The 23,229-nt window shown below is 36.4% G+C and overlaps 1 protein-coding gene across 1 annotated transcript in view; it reads right to left on the bottom strand.

The window, feature by feature from the left end:
- LOC150074936 (HEAT repeat-containing protein 6) overlaps window positions 1-23,229 on the bottom strand; it is a 314,697-nt gene that overhangs the window by 79,465 nt on the left and 212,003 nt on the right. The window contains exon 17 of the mRNA XM_090389386.1: window positions 799-933. Coding sequence (XP_090245512.1) covers window positions 799-933 — 135 coding nt within the window. The remainder of the gene's footprint in view (window positions 1-798; window positions 934-23,229) is intronic.

Genomic DNA, 23,229 nt, shown 5'->3' with positions numbered 1-23,229 from the left:
TTCATGACTAATACTAGTCATGAATAAGAACATACATGTGCATGCACACACAATATGTACACTAATGTAGTGGATGCCAACTATCGGTATGCATATTCCATTTTTTCTGAATGTTATGTAAATTAATTTTCGTAACATGCAGAAAAAATGAGAAAAAAATTAGTTTTAAAAGTTAACATTATTTATTTTTATTATCTCACATTTTTATAATATGTGTACAAATATTACGCACATTTATAATATGTGTATAAATATTATACACATATCACATAATTGATAACATTAAAAACAGAGAAAAATATAAAAATGGCTAAAAATTCCTCAACTAATAAATATAAATGCACTATTCTAATAAAAGCCAGAAGACTGTGCAGGAAATTGTAAGGGACAACAACATATGTAAATATTTTGGCCTATAAAAGTGATCTAGGATTGTGAACATGTGGTTTAAAGAAAATAGGATTGAAATATTGTAGTAATCACCACAAAGATCCAACCTCAACCCAACCAAACATCTTTAGACTGAACTAAATGTGGAATTAGAGCAAAGTCAAGATGATTTTGTCTTAATTCTGCATTCCAATTTGACACTGGAACTCACAAATACTTTAAAGAAGTAGAGAAATAACCACCAGCTTTCTATCAAAGGTTATAATGCACTGAAGCATTGATTACTACCAAAGAGGAGGAGCAACATGCTATTAATTTCTTTGAATAAATTGATGTTTTGTTTATAGCTATAAGTGTCCCATGACTTTTGGTAGGATAGTGCATGCATAATACAATTTTTTTACTTACCTTTAGTTTTATAAATAGATCTGATGTGAGAGTGGAAAGACAGTCACAACCAACAGCTCTAAGAGTTGGCTGAGACTGATTCTGAAGACATGCAGGAAGTGGTCCATTTATTACTTGCTCCCAAAGTTTGAAAACCTATATAAAACAGGAAAATCAAATAGACAGAAAGGCTAAAGAGAATGTAAAAACTTTCATGGAATGCATGAATCAATTATTATTTAGATATAGCCAACATATATTGATCACTGATTGTTTATTTTCAGATATATACACTCTCTAACAACTGAAAAAGTTTCAATTAATATTTGTCTGAATATTAGGAATTAGGATTGATATTTATTGGAATCTTAAGAATTAAGATGGCCAAGAAAGAAAGGTTGAAGCGTTCTGAATCTTGGACCATTTCCAACATTTCTTATCTGGTGGTACAATATATTTTCCTGCTTAAATACCATTATTACTGTAGGAAACAAACGCATTAACAGAAGAACCAAATCTACAACAAGAAGAGTAGACAACAACAGGAGATGATTCAAGAAGCCTATGGAACAAATGCATTCAAATATCAGCTGTATTCAAGTGGTGTACACATTTAAAAAATACAGTCCCCTCCCCCACTGAATCACTATTTGTATCAAAAACTGTTGATAAATTTCAACTTTTGTTTTTGCTCTTCTGTAAAGTCACACAGAATCCATCTGGCACAAATGCGGGAAATGTTTAATGAAGCAGTAACAACATTGTGACACTGTTATGGATGGTCTGTCACCTAACTCCTCAACTAATACTAGTGCTCCCTAGGGTTGTTCTTTCTCCCCTCAGTTTTTCTTGTGTATTAATAACCTTCTTCGGCTGACTGCAAGTCTTTCCCACAATTCTGCTAATAACAGCTTACTATATTCCACATTCCAGTTTGAGAAACCTTGCTCTCCATAAACATTCAAATTTGAAAATACAGTCGGACATCTCTTGAACGAACTTCCATATAGCGAATTTTTCTATGTAGTGAACTTTTTTGATTTCCCCTTGGCCAGTACATTGAAAATAGTTTCTGTATAATGAAGAAAATTTCCATATAACGAACTGATTTCGAGAGACCTGGGTATGCATTGTTCACACCTCTGGACTTGCAAACTTGTGTTGATGAATGTTGTAAGGCTAAACTTACTCTTCAAGTGCTTTACACTATTAGTGTTGGAATCTGGAACTTTTAATGACTATAGAACTATGTCATCGCACAGTTCTATAGTCATTAAAATGTGATTTCGAGTAAGATTGTTTTATAATTTTTATTTTTAGAATGCCGCTGTGACTGCATTGCTTAATAAAAAAAAAGGTGTAAAAACAGAATTAGTATGTAAAATCTTTATGTAAGAGTATGCCTTTCTATGAGAATACTAGAGCTGCAATGAAATACTTAAGTTTTTTTAACATCATGAAATTTTATGCATGTTATATGAGGGTATCATTTTTGGATTACATTTTGTATTTGTGGATTAAGTTGAATATTGAATAGTCATTATAAATATAGTTATTTTATTTGTATAAAATTTATTATTTATGATTATATAGGCCTGCAAATTGACAAATATCAGTTAAAAATTGATGATTCTTGGTTGGAACACTGGCAGTTCAGAAAAAATGATTTATACTATCATAGTAACCTGCACACCCACTTGGTATAAGAAGTTTCAATGATGATAGTTGTAACTTAACTTTTGGATACCAGTGTATTACTAATATATATATTATCATACAGAGATATTAACTGAATTTTACACAACATATTCAGTTTAACAGCAGAGCACAGTTTCAAAATAAAATACTTTAGTTCAATGAAACTTATTTGTAGATTTGATCTTCAGTATCTTGTTGCAAGCAAGTTACAGAATTTGCTTGTGACAAGAATAAATAATTTTAACATATACCAGTATATATACACTGTTCAATCAAAAATGATGACCACCTACCTAATAGTGGGTATGTCCTCCTCTTTCCACCAGTACTGTGGCCACAAAGTGAGGCATGGACTCTATAAGGCCTTTGAACATTGCAGGAAGTATGCTGCACCATGTTGCCAGGATTATGTCCTGTAGATCTGCGAAAGTCCATTGTAGAGGATCCAAATCCTGGATTTGTCGATCCATCCACATAATCTCAGATACGTTCTATGGGCTTTATATCTGGTAAACTTGGCAGCCAAGGTAGCACCTGGAAGTTACTTTCGTGTTTAGCGAACCATTATTGAACAACACCAGCAATGTGGCAAGGCACATTATCCTGCTAGAACACACTGTGCTATCTGAGAAGACAGTCACCACGAAGGAGTGTATCTAATCTGCTACAATGAATAGGTAGTTTTTTGCATTCAGAGGCAGTCTAGAGGTATGAGGGTTCCAAAAAATTCCCAGGAAAATATCCCCTATACCAAAATACTGCTGCCACCTGCTGTTTCTGCTGGACCATTGGAGATATGGTAGCCTGTGATTCCGCTCCACAGTTTGTCACCATATCCTCCATCTACTGCCCACATGGCATAGCAAGAAATGTGATTCATTGGAAAAGGCAACTTTTTAACAGTCATCAATGATCCAATGATGCTGTTCAGATGAAAATTTAAGGCATTGTTAGTGATGGGTGGCTGCAAGCATGGTTACTTGACCAGATGCTTACTTTTTCAGTCCATACAGCAGAGGGTTCATTGGATTATGGTCTTGGAAACACTGCTGGTCATCCCCTGTTTAAAGTCCATGGTCAGTCATTTCACCATTTTTCTCTATCAGCTCAATCAAAGTGGAACAGCCCTATTCACCACAACATTCAATGAGGCATTAGGTACACACCATTGGTCCAGTGACCACTTTGTCCACATCCATCCACTCTTCGAACACCTTAACTCAGCACTCTGCAAACAGATCACAAGATCTGCAGCTTCCATGACACTGCCCCTTAAACTTGTACCAGACAATCAACCCTTTTTCCAAGTCCAACAGATTACATTCCTTGTCCATATTGATCAGTGTATTCTGGACTACATACCATGAACCTGAAATACCACATTTATAGATTCTCACCATGACATACCAGGTGAGGAGGAATGGCTGATTGCTAAACCACAGGGGTGGTCATAATGTTCGGACTGGACAGTGTAAAGATATGGTGCCGCCCAAAATCCCGACAACTTTGTATTTAAAAAAAATACAAAGTTAAAGTCCATATCTCAGAAACTGTTTATGATAAAAAATGTTTTTTAGGTAATCAAAATGGCCGCTAAAAACATTAAAATTTTATTTGAACACATGGAAAATGTACATTGCAGTTATGCAAACAGTATATGATAATGTTAATATTTTGTCATATTAATGAATGAACACACACACACACACACACACACACACACACACACACACACTAGTAATATTAAACTGTTAAGAAGCAAAATAAGCAGAAAAAGTAAAATAACAAAAGTTATCATATGTCTAATGCTCCAAAGGTTTTTCAAATTCTTTCACTTTTTCACCACTACTTCACTTCCAGTTTCTACTATTCCTTAAACTTCTCTTAGTTTAGGCACTTTGTGTATTTTTCATTTCCATTTTCACAGACACTTTATTTATGTTACAAACCACACATTTTATATATATATATATATATATACAGTCAGACCTCTATATAATGAAATTAATCGTTTCCTTGAAAAAATTCGTTATACAGAAATTTTGTTATAAAAAAATATGACCTTTTCAACAATGAAAAATACTGCAAATACAGTAAAAGATAAGAAAGAAGTGGGAATGAATAAATGTTCTAACATTTTAAAACAATTTATTAATACATACATATTAAGAAATGACTACTTACATGATGCCCACAATTTATTAGTACACTTTTAAGAATTATGTCTAAAATATTTGGTTATTTTTTGTTGTACACTGGATTCTACTGTACACCATTCATAAAAATGTTCACATTTATTTAAACTTTAAACACTAGGATATATTTTGTGTTACATTTTCTTTCCACTGAAGGCCTCAATGCAAAGTTTCAAACGCTGCCAATATGTGTTTGGAGGGTTTAATGTTGCCCTCATTTTCATCCAACTCATCATCGATATTTTTACTAGTTCTTTAAATACTCTCCAAAATGTTGGAGTCACTTGGATATTCAGCTACTACAACATTATCGACTCCTAAAAATTCATTGAGAACAATTTCTCCACTGATCAAACCTCACTTGGAACTGTTCCCAAGATTGCTCAATGTCTTCTAATAGTTCATCCCTCTCATCTCTGTTAATTAGCAAAATCTTCTTTTGCGAAGCAATTCTTAATCGTTGTTTCCATCACATCTTGACTCCACACTTTCGCCAACTCTGATATGTGCATCCACAAATATATAACAGAATCTATAGGTTGGCTGGTTTCTATTCTCAGTATAATTTTTTTCAGTATGGGCCTTCAGTAGTGCATTTTCAAATTCTTGATAATGCATTAGCATTAGTAGAGGCATTTGATGCAAGAAAGCAAGCTTATGCAGCATCAGCCAAAAAAAAAAAAAAAAACCCACTTCCACTTCACCCCTCTGTTGGTTCAAATTACCTGTCCAGCTGAGCCTTAAACTTATTTAGGCTATCAACCTCCACCACAAAGGATGGAAGTCTGCTCCACCAACCAACCACCCGCTGGCTAAAGGCAAATTTCCGCACGTCTATCCTACATCTGTCTTTCCTCAATTTGAATTTATGCCTTCTCAGGTGATTTTTCTGAGCTAGAGGAAGAATCCCATCAGCATTGAGCATGCTTAAACCATTCAAGGCTTTATACACCTCTATCAGATCACCTCGCTAGTGCCTAGTCTCCAGACACTGTAATTTGCAAAACTTAAGCCTTTCTTCGTAAGAGCACCCCTTTGTTCCATTCACTAATCTTGTTGCCCTTCTCTGTACTCGTTCCAGCAGCTCTACATCCTTCTTGAAATGAGGCCTCCAGACCTGTATACAGTACTCTAGGTGTGGTCTGACCATCGCCTTATACAATGGAATAATCCCTCCTTATCCCTGCTGGAAAAATTCCTGTATATCATTGACAATACTCCATGAGCTACTCTTGCAGCCCGTCTGCACTGCTCAGAGAACTTCATATCTGCCTGCACAACCACCCCCAAGTCCCTTTCATTCTCTACCACTGTCAGTGTAGTACCACAGAGTTGATACATTGCTCTGGGGTTGCTGTTTCCCATGTTAGTACTTTACATTTGTCAATGTTAAACTTCATTTGCCACCTCTCAGCCCATCTGCTCAACCTTTCCAGATCCTGTTGCAGCAGCATAGTGTCAGTAGTGTCCTTGACAACCCTGCCAACCTTTGTATCGTCTGCAAACTTGGACATTAAGCCCGATATACCATCATCAATATCATTTATAAATACAGAAAACAATAATGGACCCAACACTGAGCCCTGAGGGACTCCACTAATAACATCAGTCCACGATGAGCAGTGTCCATTGATTACCACTCTCTGTCTTCTCCCCCTCAACCACCCCTTTATCCATAGCAGCAATTTGTCTCCAATGTCACACTGCTCCAATTTGTGTAGCAGTCTTCCATGTGCAACAGTATCAAAAGCCTTTCTAAGATCCAAGTATATAATATCAAAGTTATTCCCTGCATCCAGTTCTTTTGTGACTGCATCATAGTATCCAATCAAGTTGGTCAGGCAAGACTTCCCCTTAACAAAACCATGCTGTGTCTGAGCTATAACTGAAGTCTTGTCTAAATGATCCTGCAGTGCTTCTTTAACCAGTGCCTCCATTACTTTTCCTGGAACAGAAGTTAGGCTCACAGGTCTATAATTACTTGTGTCAGCCTTTGATCCTCCTTTGTGAATTGGGGTCACATTTGCACATTTCCAGTCTATGGGTACCTCCCCTGAGTCCAAGGAAACTCTCATAATTATGGCTAAGGGTTTGCTTACTTCCTTTGCTGCCTCCTTTAATATAACTGGATAGATCCCATCCACCCCGGGTGCCTTTCTTGTGTTTATCTTCAACAGTTTCTCCTCCATGCCTTAGTCCATTGGCTGCAGTTAAGACAAATTATTCAGGAGAAAACAAGCTTCACACTTACAAGTTTCAAAATTACCGAGTGAAGGCGGGTAGGGCAATTGTTGACAATCAATGTGATATTTCTGTTTTCTTTTGTCATCTTTCTATCGAAATTTAAAATCCACTGCTCAAAAATTTCGCTTGTCATTCAAGGTTTTTTGTTGTTATTGTAGTCCAACTCTAACGACTTTACTCCTTTGAAACACTGGGATCATTTACTTTTGCCTATTACCAGCCATATTTCCAACCAAGAGTGTAATTCTCTCCTCATTATTTTTACCACCTAAACATTTATCACCTTTAAAAGTCAGTGTCTTGTTTGGCAAAATTTAAAAATAGACATGTTTCATCAACGTTGAATATGTCTTTGGACTCGTAGTCCACCTTAATTTTTTTTCAAAACTGTTTCTTTCCAATGGGTATAATCTTCTTCGATTGCAACTCCACTTTCGTCAGAAATAACTTTTTTGAGTAACCCACGATGCTCTTTAAATTTGTCCAGCCAACCAGAACTGGCTCAGAATGTTTTGTACTCCAGAAAAGATGCGTATGCCATAGCTTTTTCTTTTCTTAATAGCCCTGATATCGGCATGTTCTGCTCTAGAATCAACTTCATCCATTTAAAAACTGCTTCATCTACATCTTCCCAAAGGCCTAATTTCACACAATTCTGACTGGGTCCCATTTCCTCAAACAGTTTGAGAATTGAAACAGGGTTTTTTAGAATGGTTGACACACTACTGGCAGGGACATCAAATTTTAAAGCGATCTCTTTTTTTTTGACGCCGCAGTCTACACTACTGAGCACTTCAACTTTTCACACTATACTCAAGGATTTTCTCTTAGACACTGTAACGTTACTTGCACAGCAGTTAAAACAAAGCTGAAATTAGGGACCACTTGTAGCTACCATATAAACAGAGACAGGTGAAATTTAGTGAAAGTGTGGATAACTCATTTCTTTGAAACAACAGATGAATTTCCGAGATAAAGGAAAATCACTCTCTCCTAATTCTCTGACAGGATGCTTAAGGTAGAAAATAGGTTGACCAGAGCCAATGCCAGCGTCAGGAATATGCCTTAATCTTTGCCAATGGCTGCAAACAGCTGACCAGCGGGACTTCTCAGCATAGTAGTGTATAAGTTGTATAGGTTTTACTTCTTTTTTAGCCATTGCTGACCCACTGCTGGGCAAAGGACTCTCCCAAACTTCCATCTTTTTCTATCCCATGTCTTGGTTGGCCAGTTTCCTCCTGCAGGGTTTTACAGGCACCATGAAATTGTAAAATGTTTTAGCTCTTAATTCGTGAAATTAAAGCCTTTAGCTATTAAAAGGTAAAGGGATTAATGCTTAATCCTTTTAGCTATTAATTCGTGCTTTCTACATCATCAGCTTTTTGCCTAAAGGCCAGAGGTGCAAACAATGTGTACCCAGGTCTCTCAAAATCAGTTCATTATATGGAAATTTTCTTTGTTATACGGAAACTATTTTCAATGTAATGACAAAGGGGAAATCAATTAAAGAGAAGTCAGACTGTATGCATAAAATAAAATAATATTTATAAAGATACATTGTGTGCAATACCACAAAGGTAATCCATCACAGATCTATTTTCACAAATGTCATTATTCTCATTTCTCTATCGACTGTCGCCTTCTTGCGTTTTGGATAAGATTCACCACGAAGTATGCATTCAGCCTGGTTATTGACCTGCTGCTGTTCTTTCTGAAATTCCTCAATGATCCTATATATGCCAATATGTGCTCGTCCAATTATACACTCCCATCTTCTATGCCAAGCCTCAACACTGTTTTGGGTGCATGGAATTCCCAGTTGAATGGAATCGTATACGGACCGTAATGTTGATGGAAATAATGGTGGAGCGTGAATTACCATATCATTACGCATATACCACCTAATTCTCCCAAATATATAAATGTCTTCAAACTACTGTATCATATTACTAGCTTCCCTCGGTGAATATGGCTTCAGGACATTAAATGCTTGTGGTATCTCACCAGAATGAATAAATGCCAAGGCACACAAATGTCGAAGCAGCAAACTAAATTCTTCATCGGTGCTGTACTGATATGACAGTCCACTTGCTTGATTTTTCTCCAAACACCTTGTCCCAGGGGTGGAAAAAACAGACCTTATTAGACACATTAAGGAACTCACCTTTGGAGGCATTTGTTGCAGCTAATTCCAGATCAGTTAATATGGCCTGTGGTCTCAATTCAATTTTCTTTGGCAAAGTCAATCATATCTTGATCTTGAAACAAACGTTTATAATTTTCTTCACTCTTATTCGACATCAACACATAAACTAAAGGAAGAATTTGATAGTTTTCATTACCCACGGGTGCATGTATTGTATATAATTGATATAATCCAATCCAATCCAATATTGAGCACATGATAGGTGTTGAATATTTACTTTTGTTGTAAATAGAAATTCTTTCCTCTCCCACTGAAGAATCTTTAACACGAAATCCCATTTATTTCTTTTTATTATTATAATAATAATAAGAAAATGGGATATTTTTTCCAGATACCCCTTTCAAAATATCCTGCCGGCACCCATGGTCATGCCTAATGTACTTGTCAAAGAAATTTGTAAAAGTGCAGCTAATAACAAATACCTGTATAATTACAGTTCTAGTTATGCTAATGATATTTATGACAAATGTTACACAGCTGCCAAAATACATTACTCTAAATTTTCATATTCTGAAAGCATTCTTATTTCAAGTTTTTTATCTTTAGCATTTCAATGCTATACCCATATTTATTGCTCAAACACCCTATACAAATACGAAAATTCAACTTGAAAAATTACCAATTAAATGCAATATAATAAAGTAAAATTAATTCAGTAATTTTTATTTTCTGATCGTATTTTAAAACTTCTTGTTTTTGTAACAGAAAACATGATCTTCAAATTGAGAGAGGTATTCGTCATTAAAATTTTTGTTATTTTTTATATTCTTTCTACAAAATTAATCTAATAAGGTAAATTTTTACTTACTAAAAAACTAATAAATACACAGAATTATATTCATATATTTTTACAATATAGTAGATACTATCGGGATTCTGGGCTGTCAGGATTTTGGCCATCGGGATTGTTCCAAAATCGTTGGAATTTTGGCTGTCAGGATTTTGGGCCAGACTCGTAAAGATATATATATATATATATATATATACAGGGCAATTCGAAAAAAAGAATGATACACTTTAATATATTTATTGTGAAGTAACCAGTGAGCCTACAAGCATGAAATATGCACTAATCATTAGGCAAAACTGGTGAAGGTAAAGAAAGGCAACATGAGAAGGACGAGAAATGTCGGATAACTTACGCGGAAAATTAAGTTTCCCGATACGGCACTCTAGCACTGCTCGCTTCGTAAACAGACGGTAGGTGTTATCGGTCTGGAGCAGAAGTCGAGAACAATATATTGATTGACAGGTACGCGTGGCAAACGATGTGCTGATTGGTGTGTGAACACAACACATGATAACACGGTTTAGTATCACTACTTTAGTAGCACTCAGAAGCACTAATGGTTACTTGCCTCAATGGTAACTTGCCCTAATGAACGCTTTCCATAATGGTGAAAAAAGGTCAGCAACATATTAATTTTTTATTACTGTACTTTTATTTTTAAAGACATTCGTGCAGAAACACATGTATCATAACGTCAATCAACACCTCAATAGCTATTCACTATATATATATATATATATAATTATATTAGTGATAAAAAAGAAAGTCAAAACGACAGTAACTGTAACTAATATTTATGGGTCAATGCAGTTGCAAGCAATCATGCAATACACCCATAATGTCTATAAAATGTTAAGGATAATAGAAAATTATTAGAAAAAGTAAATCAGTCAAATAATAATACCATCAGGGAACTAAGAAAATGCAAAAAAATAAAAAAAATAAATAAATAAATATTATCGCTTTTACCGACAATCTAGATGACTTCAACTGGGGCCGACCACCCAGACTGAAGGCAAAAAATGACAAGAGGTTCTCTGTTTCTGTAATGATCAATATATGCTAAGTAATTTAAATCTAAACCAAATATAAACCAGTATAGGCCAAATATAAATCGAATGTAAATAAAAAGTTAAGAAATTTTAGAATTATTAGAATCAAATGTGAGAAATATGTCCTAGATACGGTAAATATGTAGTATGTATTATATATTTAATCTTATTTTAATCATTAAATTCCATTCTCTGTCGGGTCAACGATGATTAATATATGTTTACATTTATATTTTACTTATATTTCTCACATTTGATTCTAATAATTCTAAAATTTCTTAGCTTTTTATTTACATTCGATTTATATTTGGCGTATACTGGTTCATATTTGGTTTAGATTTAAATTACTTAGCATATATTGATCATTACAGAAACAGAGAACCTCTTGTCGTTTTTTGCCCTCAGTCTGGGTGGTTGGCCCCAGTTGAAGTCATCTAGATTGTCGGTAAAAAGCGATAATATATATATATATTTATTTATTTTTTTTTTTTTTTGCGTTTTCTTAGGTCCCTGACGGTATTATTATTTGATTGATTTACTTTTTCTAATAATTTTCTATTAACCTTAACATTTTATATATATATATAGTGAATCGAAAGAATCTTTCTTTCTTTTCCTATTATTTCCTAACCTAATGTTTAAGGTTAGGTCACAAAATATAAGGAAACCTGTTCTATTATTTCCTAACCTACAATTTAAGGTCAGGTTATGAAATATAACGAAAAATAAAGAAACCTTTTCCTTTTTTCGTAACCAAACCTAAATCAACAATATAGTAAAAACACTCATGAACTCCAAAAATTTCCTTTTAATAATAAGAAAAAAACATAATGAAGAACATAAAAATGAAAGGAAACAAAACTTTTATTAATTTAGTTTTCATCAAAAAATCAACCAACATTTTCCTTACAAATTTCTTCCATCTTTAAAAGATTCATTGCTACTATTACCTGTTTACTATTTGTCACAAAACTATTATGCACCGTTCTTTAGTCATAAATACACATTATAATGCCAACCAATGACTACACAGTGGCTTGTCATCTGTTGCGCCCATCATCAATCATTTCATCGTTTGCTACGCCTACCTGTCAATCAATATATCCTTCTCGATTTCAGCTCCAGATCGATAACACCTACTGTCTGTTTACCGAGCAAGCAGCGCTAGAGTCTGGTGTCAGGAAACTAATTTTCTGCGTAAGTTATCTGACTTTTCTTGTTATTCCCGTGCTGCCTTTTTTTACCTTAGCCAAAAAACTTTCAAAGTTTCATACATTAAAGTTATAAACTTTCAACATGGGAACCTCCATGTTGGAACACATTGATTATTATCGATCAGTTCCAAGTTTTGCCATTTCCATATACTTATACCTTCTCCAGCATGTTCCTCTTTATGGCTATTACTGCTGTTACGAACTGTCATCTTAATTCTTCAGTTAGAGGAAGACTCAGATGACTAATTTTCCAACAGGATGGTGCTCCACCTCGTTTTCATTGCAAAGTGTACCATTAATTCAATGAAACTCTTTTACACCACTGGATGAATTTGCTATCACTACTGATTCTCTCTCTCACAATGGACCTCCCAGGTCTCCAAACCTCACCCCATGCAATTTCTTTCTCTGAGGATATGTGAAGTACACCATCTATAGACCAACCAACCCTGTCACATGATCTTCAGAAATTAAGAATATGGTTCATCACAGTGGTAGAATCATAAACAATCATAAACTCCATGTCACAATGTGCACCATGTGACATAGAGTTCCCACATTGAAAGTTTATAACTTTAAGGTAAGAAACTTTGAGAGTTTTTCTAATGATTGGTGCATTTTTAAAAATTTTTTTATTATTAAAACTCCAAACACAATAGGTATTAGAACCTATAGTACTTAGTATCGTGTATGGAGATTTAATTTGAACCCTCAATCCCCACCTGCTCTCTGTACGTGAGCTCAGATTGTCATTTCTGGGCGCGACTTTAGTCGCCGTACTTTTTTCGTGTGCGGACTGTTCGGATATTATCATGCCAATAATTTTAAAGATAATGAGGTGAATTGTGGGTTATCAGTAACTGCCGAGCAATGACTGCAGTCAAGGTGCTGCAGGGATCAGGTGTAATAATATCTATATGCATCAAAATGTTCTTGAAAACATTTTGTTAGGCAGAGTTGCAGTAACTAACTGGGTATTTACCCAGTGGTTTCCAGACAGCAAGAATGGGGAACAAGTTATCATGTTGTAATTGTACTAGTCCTAGGTTGGACAGAAAATTAGAAGACAATTACTCTCCAGATGAAGAAGTCCACCAAGAAGAAAGTGTATCAAACCTTCAGCACATCAGTGAGAGGGAACCAGAAGACTTTGAAACAGATCCTTCTACACATCCAACTGCAGGACCCCTTTTTATGCAACGATCAAGGAGTGATGTGAGAAACTGTAGAGAGAAACGAAGAAGTCAAAGTATGGGTTGGAGGTTGAGAAGACAAAGGAAGATATTTGTTGACATTAGACTTGAACTTTTGCAGACTGTAATTTTCAGGAAATACATATGAAGGAAGGTTGTTCCAGAAAACGGCTTTTGAATGAATAAATGAGGAAGATGAAAAATTGGTTTTGTGAGTTTGAAGTTGGACAGTAAATGGATGTTGGCTGGTGGCAGCACATGCCACCAGCCAACAGTTTTGAAAGGGAGAGAGAGCAGGAATTATAGAAGCCAATTCAGAAGAACAATACCCATGGAAGTATCTGTAGAAAAGGCATGCAGCAGAAACAGTACGTCTATGAGACAGAGAATGGAGAGACTGTTAGAGATGGGTCATTAATTAACCTAACAGCCCTCTTCTGAATGGAATCTAGAAGCCCGAGAGAGGTTTTGGGTGCACCACCCCAGATGTAGGAACAATATTCCATGGTATGGTAGAGCAGATTTGCAATTTGTACAGAGTGAACAGCTGTTTGGAAGAAAAGAAACACCGAGAGCAAAATAGAAAACCAAGTTTTTTAGATAAAGAGGAAGCAATATTTGTAATGTGCTTGTGCCAAGAGATATTAGAAGACAGGGTGATCTCCAAAAGAGATATATTATCTTGCCTAGAAATCGGAGCATCACCAAAGACAGGAACAGAAGAATCCTTTTTTTGCGAGACATAAGACAGGATTGTGTTTTAGAAGGATTGAAATCAACTAAGTTGCTTTTGCCCAGCTGGAGATCAGCATTTAAGCAATTCGTAGTGGATATTCGAGAAGTTGAAGCTGATTGAGCAGGGTGAGGTTTCTCAAACTGGAAAGTGGAATGCAATGTGCTATCATCAGCAAAACTATGTATAGGATTTCTGGTCAATGGAAGGTCATTAATATACAAGAGGAAAAGAGTGGGGGGATAGAACTGAACCTCTGGGGACACCAGCATTAGTGGAGAAATTAGAAGACAGAGAGCCATCTACCATCACCCACAGTGAGCGGTTAGAGAGAAAACTGGATAACCAATTGCAAAAAACAGTTGGCAAACCATAAGATGGAAGCTTGTTTAGAAGACTTTTATATGCCAAACATGATCGAAAGCCTTTGAGATGTCAAGAGCAACAGCTTGTGTTTCACTGAACTTTTCCAATGAATTTGTCCATAGATGGGTAACATAAGCCAGAATATCACCAGTGGATCGACACTGACAGTATCCATACTGGTGATCATTGATCAGATGGAAGGTTTTTAGATAAGTTAAGAGTTGGTAGTTAATTGATTTCTCCATTACTTTAGAAAGAGTAGAAGTTGTTTGTTGTTTGTTATTTGGTTTTCAGGAACATTTGCAACTAAGGCCATATTGCTCCGGGGATATGCAATGATTGTTCCCAGACCTTTCCACATCCTCGAACCCCGGCCTAATCAAGAAGCGTGTGCTACACACACTGCTACTCCTGCCCACCTGGCTACGGAGGCGCCAGAGTAGAAGTAATTGCAATGGGACGATAATTAGATGGGTGGGATTTGTCACCCTTTTTTAGGAACTGGCTGGATAAGCAAATTTTCAAGCAGAAGGAAAAACACCATTGGAATAAGAAAGTGAAAAAAGGCAGCAAGGAACAGGAGTAAGCTCAGGAACACAGGTTTTGAGAACAAGTGGAGAAATATCATCAGGACCTGGAGCTTTGTTAGCATCGAGATTAGTCAAAATCCTTACATCCTTTTGAGGGAAGACCACAGGAGGCATTGAATGGAGCATGCTGGGAATGGTGGGAGGTGTTTTACCAAGATCATTAATACATGAGTTGGAAGAAAAATGGGATGCTAGCAGGTCAGCTTTATCCTTGGCTGAAGTGACAATAGAACCATCTGGTTTTGATAGAGGTGGGCAAAAGTTGTGGCCAATAGCACTGGCAAGAGATCAGAATGCTCGGCTACCATTAGGGCAAGAAGCAAGTTTTCTACTCTTAGCCTGTTCAAAAACTATTTTGGACTGATTAATAACTCCTTTACAATTGTTGAGAGCTTTGGTGTAGGCAGAAAATGAAACTGAAGAATTGGGAGCAAGCTAATTACGACATGCAACATTCTTCTCTTGAACTTCCCTTAACACATTTATTGGAAAAACATGGTTTAGATAAAGGATGAGATTTTAAAGTGAAATGTGGAATAAAGGATTCCATTCCTACAAGAATAATTTTAATGACATGATCTGAGCAAACGTTGACATCAGAAGTTTTGAAACAGTAATCCGACCAAGGAAAAGAAGAAAAGAAATCTCGCACATCATCCCATTTTGCATCCTTGCAAAGCCAAACAACACGAGGTTGGGAATAGCCATGAGATAAAGGCTTCATTGGAGAAGAGACAATCACCAAGTTGTGATCTGAGGTGCCCAAAGGACCACTCACTTCAACTGTGTACTTAGAGGGGTTGTTTGTGAAAAAAAGATCGAGCGTGTTGGCTGTATGGTTAGGATTGTCCAGTATTCTGGTAGGTATTTGGTATGTTGAGGATCTAACGGTTCCTGGGATTTCTCCCATCTGCACGTATGTTCTCTGTATCGATCAAGCCAGAGATTTAAAAGTGTGTGGGATATGTACTATGTAGTGCCCATTGTTCATCCGGCCTGTTAGCCGCCGGGCCTCTAGTGCGGCCTGACGTTACCAATACCAGCCAGGGGGGAGGCCGGCCGGGTGTTACCAGTGATTGAATCAGTACTCTGGCAGGTCCTGCCACCTAATTTCCTGGGATTTCAGTGGCTAGGACCAAAATATATAAAATAAAAATTTGAAAAATAAATAGTCGCGAAGATGTTTTATTGCGGATTTGGGGTTTTGCTTTAGGAGTACTGTTTGGGGTTTTACGCTGAAGGGTTTGATAAAGCCTAATTGGGTCAGGCAAGAATTTTGATGTGGCTTAAAATTTTGATGTAGGGCTAATCACTGTGTGAGATGGGTGGTGAGGCAGAAGGCTGGGGTGGGGGGGGGGAAATAGGAAGCAGAAGGGTAGATAGGGAAGGTGACCCCTGCCCATGCCTCACCAGAGGGAAATAGGGTTGGCAAGGGGAAGGGGAGCATGTGTCTCTTTCCATTCTCGCCAGGGATTAGGATTTTAAAGAGATCTCACAGGTGTGAGATTTGATAGCCAGATGGCACTCTAGTTCTGATATCATTCCAGTTTTTATCATTTTCAGGAACTTCATCATTGTGGCACGTTTGTATCAAGTTCGAGGTGGTTGGTCTGCAGGATTCTTGCTTTGGTCTCTCCCAGGAGGAGTAGCCCTGTGCAGGTCTCTTGAGGCTCAAATGGTGTGTCTATCTATTTCTTCATGCTGAGATCTTATTCTTTCGCTCTTGCTTTGACTCTTCTGTGTCTCTCCTTTATTTTTAGTTTGTCCATGACATTTGGTTTGTGATGTATCTATTGCATGTTATTGTCCTCCTGATTTGTTATTTGTTATTTGGTTTTTAGGGACATTAGCAACTAAGACCATATTGCTCCGTGAATATGCAGTGGTCATTCCCTGACCTTTCTGCATCCTCCGTATTTGGTGGTGACGGGCTCGAACCCCGGTCTAATCAAGAAGCGTGTGCTGCGCACTGCTGCTCCTTCCCACCTGGCTACGGAGGCATCTTGTCATCCTGAGGATCAGGTTGCATTGCGATAATTGTTTTCCTTCTTGTGAATAATTGTATTGTGAAGTTAGTTAGTGCTGCGTATTCTTCCTCAGTGTCCAATAGGTGGGACTCTTGGTGGATTGGGTTATACTGAATTCTTGCAATAAGACTTTCTCTTATATCTTCATAGTTGTTGCAGTCATGCATGACGTGACTCCAAGTCTGGTTTTTCACATGGACAATTCCTGTCTTCTATTATGCCCATTGTGTTTAGTTTATCTTTGAATGGGCTATGGCCTGTTAATAAGTAGGTAGTGTTGAGCGTACATTTCTGTTACTTTTGGGTACATTTTTGTTACTAGGGGAAGAAATTTGTGTGTTATTGCTCCTTTGGCAGACAAGGTGGTATCATTCCACCTTGTCTGCCAAATGTGAGTTAGGTGTGCATCAATTCTTTTTTGCTCCTGCTTCCAATCATTGTTAACATTGAGGATTAAGCCATTAGTTGTGATTGGTATTGCCTTTTTTGTAATAATGCATTAATCCAGTTCGTACTACCTCTAAGTCAAGGTGCAGTGCACCAGCAATGACCTGAAGTGCCGCCATACTAGTTGTACTGCTTGCCCTAGTGATGGTTAGTAGTATGTTCCTTTGTATTGTTTCTAGTATTTTCCTACTTGTTGCTGTTCTGGTCTTCGTCATCCATACGGATGAGCCGTAAATAATTGCTCGTATAGATAAGGCTTTATAATATAAGGAAAGGGTCCTCTTGTTTAGTCCTCAGTCCTTTCGTGTTATTCTTAGTATGGGTCCTGTGTATTTGCATATTTTCTTCCTGAAGTAATTTAGATGGGATTTAAATGAGAGATTGCTATATATAATTATCCCTAGGTAATTCTGGTAGGTAAATGAACAATCTATTCTGGAATGTAAATGAACAGTCTGTGTGAGGTCATTAGTAATTACAAAAGCCTCAGCATCTCGACCAGCTGGGTCTGTGTGACTAGAAAACAGAAGCCAGCTGGAGTTGTGAACATTAAAATCACCAAGGAAAATTACCTCGCTGTTAGGAAAGTTGGACTGGAGAAAGTCATGTTGCAAACAGAGGAAGTCAAAGAGTTCCAAGTGATTAGTGGAGTTGGGAGAACGGTAGAGACAACAGATGAATTTGACAGAATGAGGTAGAGAGATTTTAAGCCAGAGAAGATCGAAAAGAGGAGATTCCAAATTACCAAGTCTCTGACAGGGAATATCGGAATGGACATATGCACAAGTACCACCTTTGAGGCAAAAGGAATCATGCAGCGAATAATTTGGGCAACTGAGATGAGAATTGGTTGAATCAATTGATAACTGAGATTCTGTCAGAAAAAGTATATGGGGTTTGACAGACTGTAAGTGTAAATGGAATCATTGAGATTAGAATTGAGACTATGCATATTTGTGAAATGAACCAAGAAGTGTTTGAGAGGTTTAGATCTTTTCACAGATAAGTTTGCTCTATTAGTTTGACAATTCATGGTGTATTCAATAGTAAGAAAAAGTAGGGGTGGGGGCATGCTGTATGAAGAAATGAAATTTTTGGATACAGTGTACACACAGTAAGAATATACCCAGATCCTTGACATAATGTGGTCTCGACAATGCCCCCTGCATACACACTACTTGGACTCCCTCCAGTCACTGTCTGGCAGAGTAGAGGCAGCAAGATTATACACTAGCTGATCCAGAAGCTTCCTAGAGAGTTACCGATAGGTTCGGTCCGGTGTACTAACTAGCAGCCAGCCTGTGAACACCATTTTGGAGCTGTACCTTTGAAATGTAAGGAAATTTGGATCTCTATGGTGTTCTTCATAACCTCAAAAGACATCAATCATACTGCATGAGGAAGAGATGGGGGAGGGTTGACTGGAACTTCCTAGAGAGTTACCGATAGGTTCGGTCCGGTGTACTAACTAGCAGCCAGCCTGTGAACACCATTTTGGAGCTGTACCTTTGAAATGTAAGGAAATTTGGATCTCTATGGTGTTCTTCATAACCTCAAAAGACATCAATCATACTGCATGAGGAAGAGATGGGGGAGGGTTGACTGGAACTTAGCTGTAGAGACTAAACACGGGTTCCAACACGTCAAGCCTTCAATAAGCAAAGTGGTGGTACTGTACCAGTGATGAGAGTCATCTACCACCTAGTACTGCCTGGTAACACAGAGGGGGTGGCATTCTTCTGTGAGGTGTGGGCGCCACACCTCGACCCCTGCTTATGTTGGTTCACACCTGGGTCACCTACAGTGTACTTACACATGAGGGTTATACCCAGGATTTGGCTGTCACAGACCATTAGCATTAGTAGAAGCATATGATGCAAGAAAGCAAGCTTATGCAGCATCAGCCAAAAAACCCCCTCCCATTTCACCTCTCCATTCGTTCCAAATGCCTGTCCAGCTCAGCCTTAAATTTATTTAGGCTATCAACTTCCAGGACAAAAGGTGGAAGTCGATTCCACCAATCAACTACCCAATGGCTAAAGGCAAATTTCCACACAATCTATTCTACAAAGTACAACTGTCTTTCCTCAATTTGAAGACCATCCGGACTTTGTCAAAATTGGGTCCACTTGATTTGAGTGTCACCCGAATATCAGTTCCATCAGTGTTTTAGACTCCGAGGTATCACGCACAGCTTGTCTGGCATATCTGAGAGAATGTCTGTGACAGCCTCAAGGACCACATATTACATGATTGTAGGCTCATTGGTTATTTCACAATAAACATATGAATGTGTATCATTCTTTTTGAATTGCTCTGTATATATATATATATACATATATATCTACACACACACACAGAAAACTCATGTTATAGCACTTTCGATGGAGGCTATTTTTTATTTTTTATCAATATTTTGGTAGATAACATTGATGTTTTTTAGCTTTTTTTTGCAGTGTATATGAAGCAATGATTTACAATAAATTGAAACCTTGCACACATCCAACACTTCCTTTTTTGTCACCTTCAACTTTTTTTTTTCTTCCTTAAAAAGAATTTTATTGCATTAAACTATGCATATCTCAAGTATTACTGTATAAATATGACAAAAAATTAACCACAGGGGCTCACATCTAGTGAGTAGGGCTTGGCACACCCAGGGTTCCCAGCTGGATATCATCATTCTTCACTTTCTTGGTGATTGTTTTCTACCCCTCTCTCTCTCTCTCTTGGTAACTCAGGAATTTTTTTTTTTTTTTTTTTTTTGGCTGGTGCAGCAAAAGCCTCAGGCTTCCTTGCACCATATAGCTAATGATAATAATAATAAATGTAGTATTAACGTAATAATAATAATGCTGCTGTTAATGAAATTTATGATGCCATATTGAATACACGTGCACACAAAAAATGCTAATTACCAAACCAGCAAGGAAAGTGGATGAATAATGGTGAATTTAAAAAAAAAAAGCAGACAAAAGCACAGGAATGCAATGATGAAAAGCTATACACTGTGTGGCAAGAACAGCCTATCTACTTTCAAAGGTTTGAGTTAAATACGAAAGAGATATCCTGCACAAAGAACAATTTGTATGAAGTAAACAAAGCTGCATGATTAATGATTCTTAGAATTTAGCTTTTATCATACCTTTCCTAAAGTCAAAAATCAAGAATAAGGAGGGTTATATTCAGGGTTATTCCTTCTTGGGATCTTAAAAAAAAAAACAAGAAAGAAGCAGGAAAGTGTTTAAACAGGAAGGCTACAGCTTTTAAAAAATGTATATTACTTTATAGGATTGATATGGAGATATAACCATGGAAACCAGGAGAAAAGAACATTAAATGTGGGATGGTGCTATAAGAAGTTGAATGTTACAACAAGAGTTTACGGTAAGTACGGTTAAACTCAGTTCAAGTGACATTGAAAATAATGATAATTTGGCTATAATACCACAAAATCAGGTAAGAAAAATCTCCATATAAATTTTTCCATTTTTTCTCGGTTACAATGTCATTGCAACATTGCATACCTTGCCTATACTGTTAAATTTTTCACTGAATTGACCAGCAATGTGTATTTGCTGTATAAGTTGATCCCTTTTAACAGTTACCTTTTGGATCATGCATAATCATGTATTCCAGTAATATATGCATTAAGAACTAATGTCTGCTTTTAATTCAATTATTTCTGCACTTTCTTTTAAAACTTTACACAGTAAACTGTGAAGGAAGCCATCAGCATATGTAGAGGATCGCAAAACCAAAACCTGCAGACATAAGTGACAATGTGCTGTCACTCTTAATGATGTGATATGCATACAGGAGAGACTTAGATTATGTAACTGAGATATTTCTTGTTGCATGACAGCAATGTACTGAAAACTGGTTTCTCTCTAAACAATTGCCTCATTATGGAAGAATGTTTGCTATAAGAAATTCATAATCATCCACATGTGTAGTTAACCTCAGCTCAAGAACATTGTTATTTTTGAAATCTAGTTAGTTTTCTTTATTCTGTTACAAAGATTAAGATATGTTTTTTACTCCATACAATACAGTACAGTGCTGTATTTTACAATGGACCATAAGAAAAAGTTTTAAATGTTGAGAATAAAATGAAAGTTATTATAAAAATAGAAAACATGTGGAAGGCGTGTTTTCTCATGAATTTAAGTTATCAAACTCAACCATGCATACAAATTTGAATTAAAAATAAAGAATTATTGAGCCATGTAAAAAGAATCATAGCCAAATGAAGTGCATACATAAATCTGAACATTCAGATGTCGACAGGGCTTTTTTAAGGTGGTTTAAACAGCAAAGGAGTGAAAATATCCTGGTAAGTGGTCCCTTTTTATTTGGAATTGAGAATTTTTTGTGTTCCACTCAGTGGACAGATAGATTTAAGTTGTGTTATAACACATACTTTAAAAAAGCTACAGGTGAAGCAAAAGATATGAACAATATAACTGTTCTGGAGTAGTTAAATTCAGTGGCCCAAAGCATGTGAAGGATATGTGGATAAAGACATTTTTAATGTAGATTAGACAGGATGCTTTTATAAATTAATACCACAGAACATTAAAATTCTCAAGTGAAAAGTGCATAGGTGATGAACTCTCAACAAATCGTGTCACAGTTCCCATTTACACTAATTTGAGTGGAACAGAAAATAATGAAATGTTTGTCATAGTTAAATCCAAAAATCTGCAATGTTTCAAAAATTAAAGTTTTTTGAAACATTTTGAAAGTTAAAATTAAAGTTTTAAAGTTATCCATTTGATATAGTACAAATAAGGAAGCTTGAATGATATGGCCTTGTCAGAATCTGAGTGCTGCTTCACTGGGATTGTGAATTATGGAGATATAACCAAAAACTTAAAAGTGAAATGGTATTTAGTGGAACTGGAGTTATAACTATGTGTAATATGCATACATTTTATATCTGTAAATTAAGTTTTATTATTAAATTTCTACTACTTTCAATATAATTTTAAAAATACCAACGTCAGTTAAAATGTCAAGAATATCATCCCCTCAGTGACACTATAACTGAATTTGACTATATATATATTCAATACAGGTAACCCTCGTACAACACGGTTATTAGGTTCCTGTAAAATATCGTGTTCTGCAAAACCGGGTTATACGGGACTAAGAAAAAGTACAAGAAGGGGGGGGTTACGTTCCAAAAGCTAACAAACATATGCTATTTCGTTAACAAAACTAACAAAAATACACCATTCTAGATTTCATGTATCTTCATCTCTCTTTAAAAAAATCGGTAATCTGGGTTTTTTTGTGCTTGATAAATCTTTGTGAATTTTTCACATGGAACTAAGCATTTTTGAAGCTCCCTTTTAAACTTCGGGCCCCTTTCATTCAAACATCTGCATTCAAAAAATAAGATTCTAATAGCTCGGCTTTATGCATTTCCCTATGCTTTTTAGTGTAAAATTTGGAAGTTTAGAATTTTCATCTGCGATATCATCATCTGAATTGATTTGATTTTACCTCCGATGCCATTTGCACAAATCTGCTACGCTGGCTTCTTTTTCTACCAGTAATTCTTGAACATCTTCAGTAATCATATCTTTTTTTATTTTTTTAGAAGCATCGGCGACTAAGGCCACGTTATTCTGTGTATATTGTGTATAAACTGCATGTGTCCTGAAGTCGATTTTCTGTTTTGCTGGATGA

The sequence above is a fragment of the Mastigoproctus giganteus genome, unplaced genomic scaffold (genome assembly GCF_048544385.1).
Source record: "Mastigoproctus giganteus isolate SK-2022 unplaced genomic scaffold, ASM4854438v1 scaffold_15, whole genome shotgun sequence".
NCBI classification, from domain to species: Eukaryota; Metazoa; Arthropoda; class Arachnida; order Uropygi; family Thelyphonidae; genus Mastigoproctus; species Mastigoproctus giganteus.
Note: the sequence above shows the minus strand (reverse complement) of the source record. Positions and strands in the feature narration are given on the sequence as shown.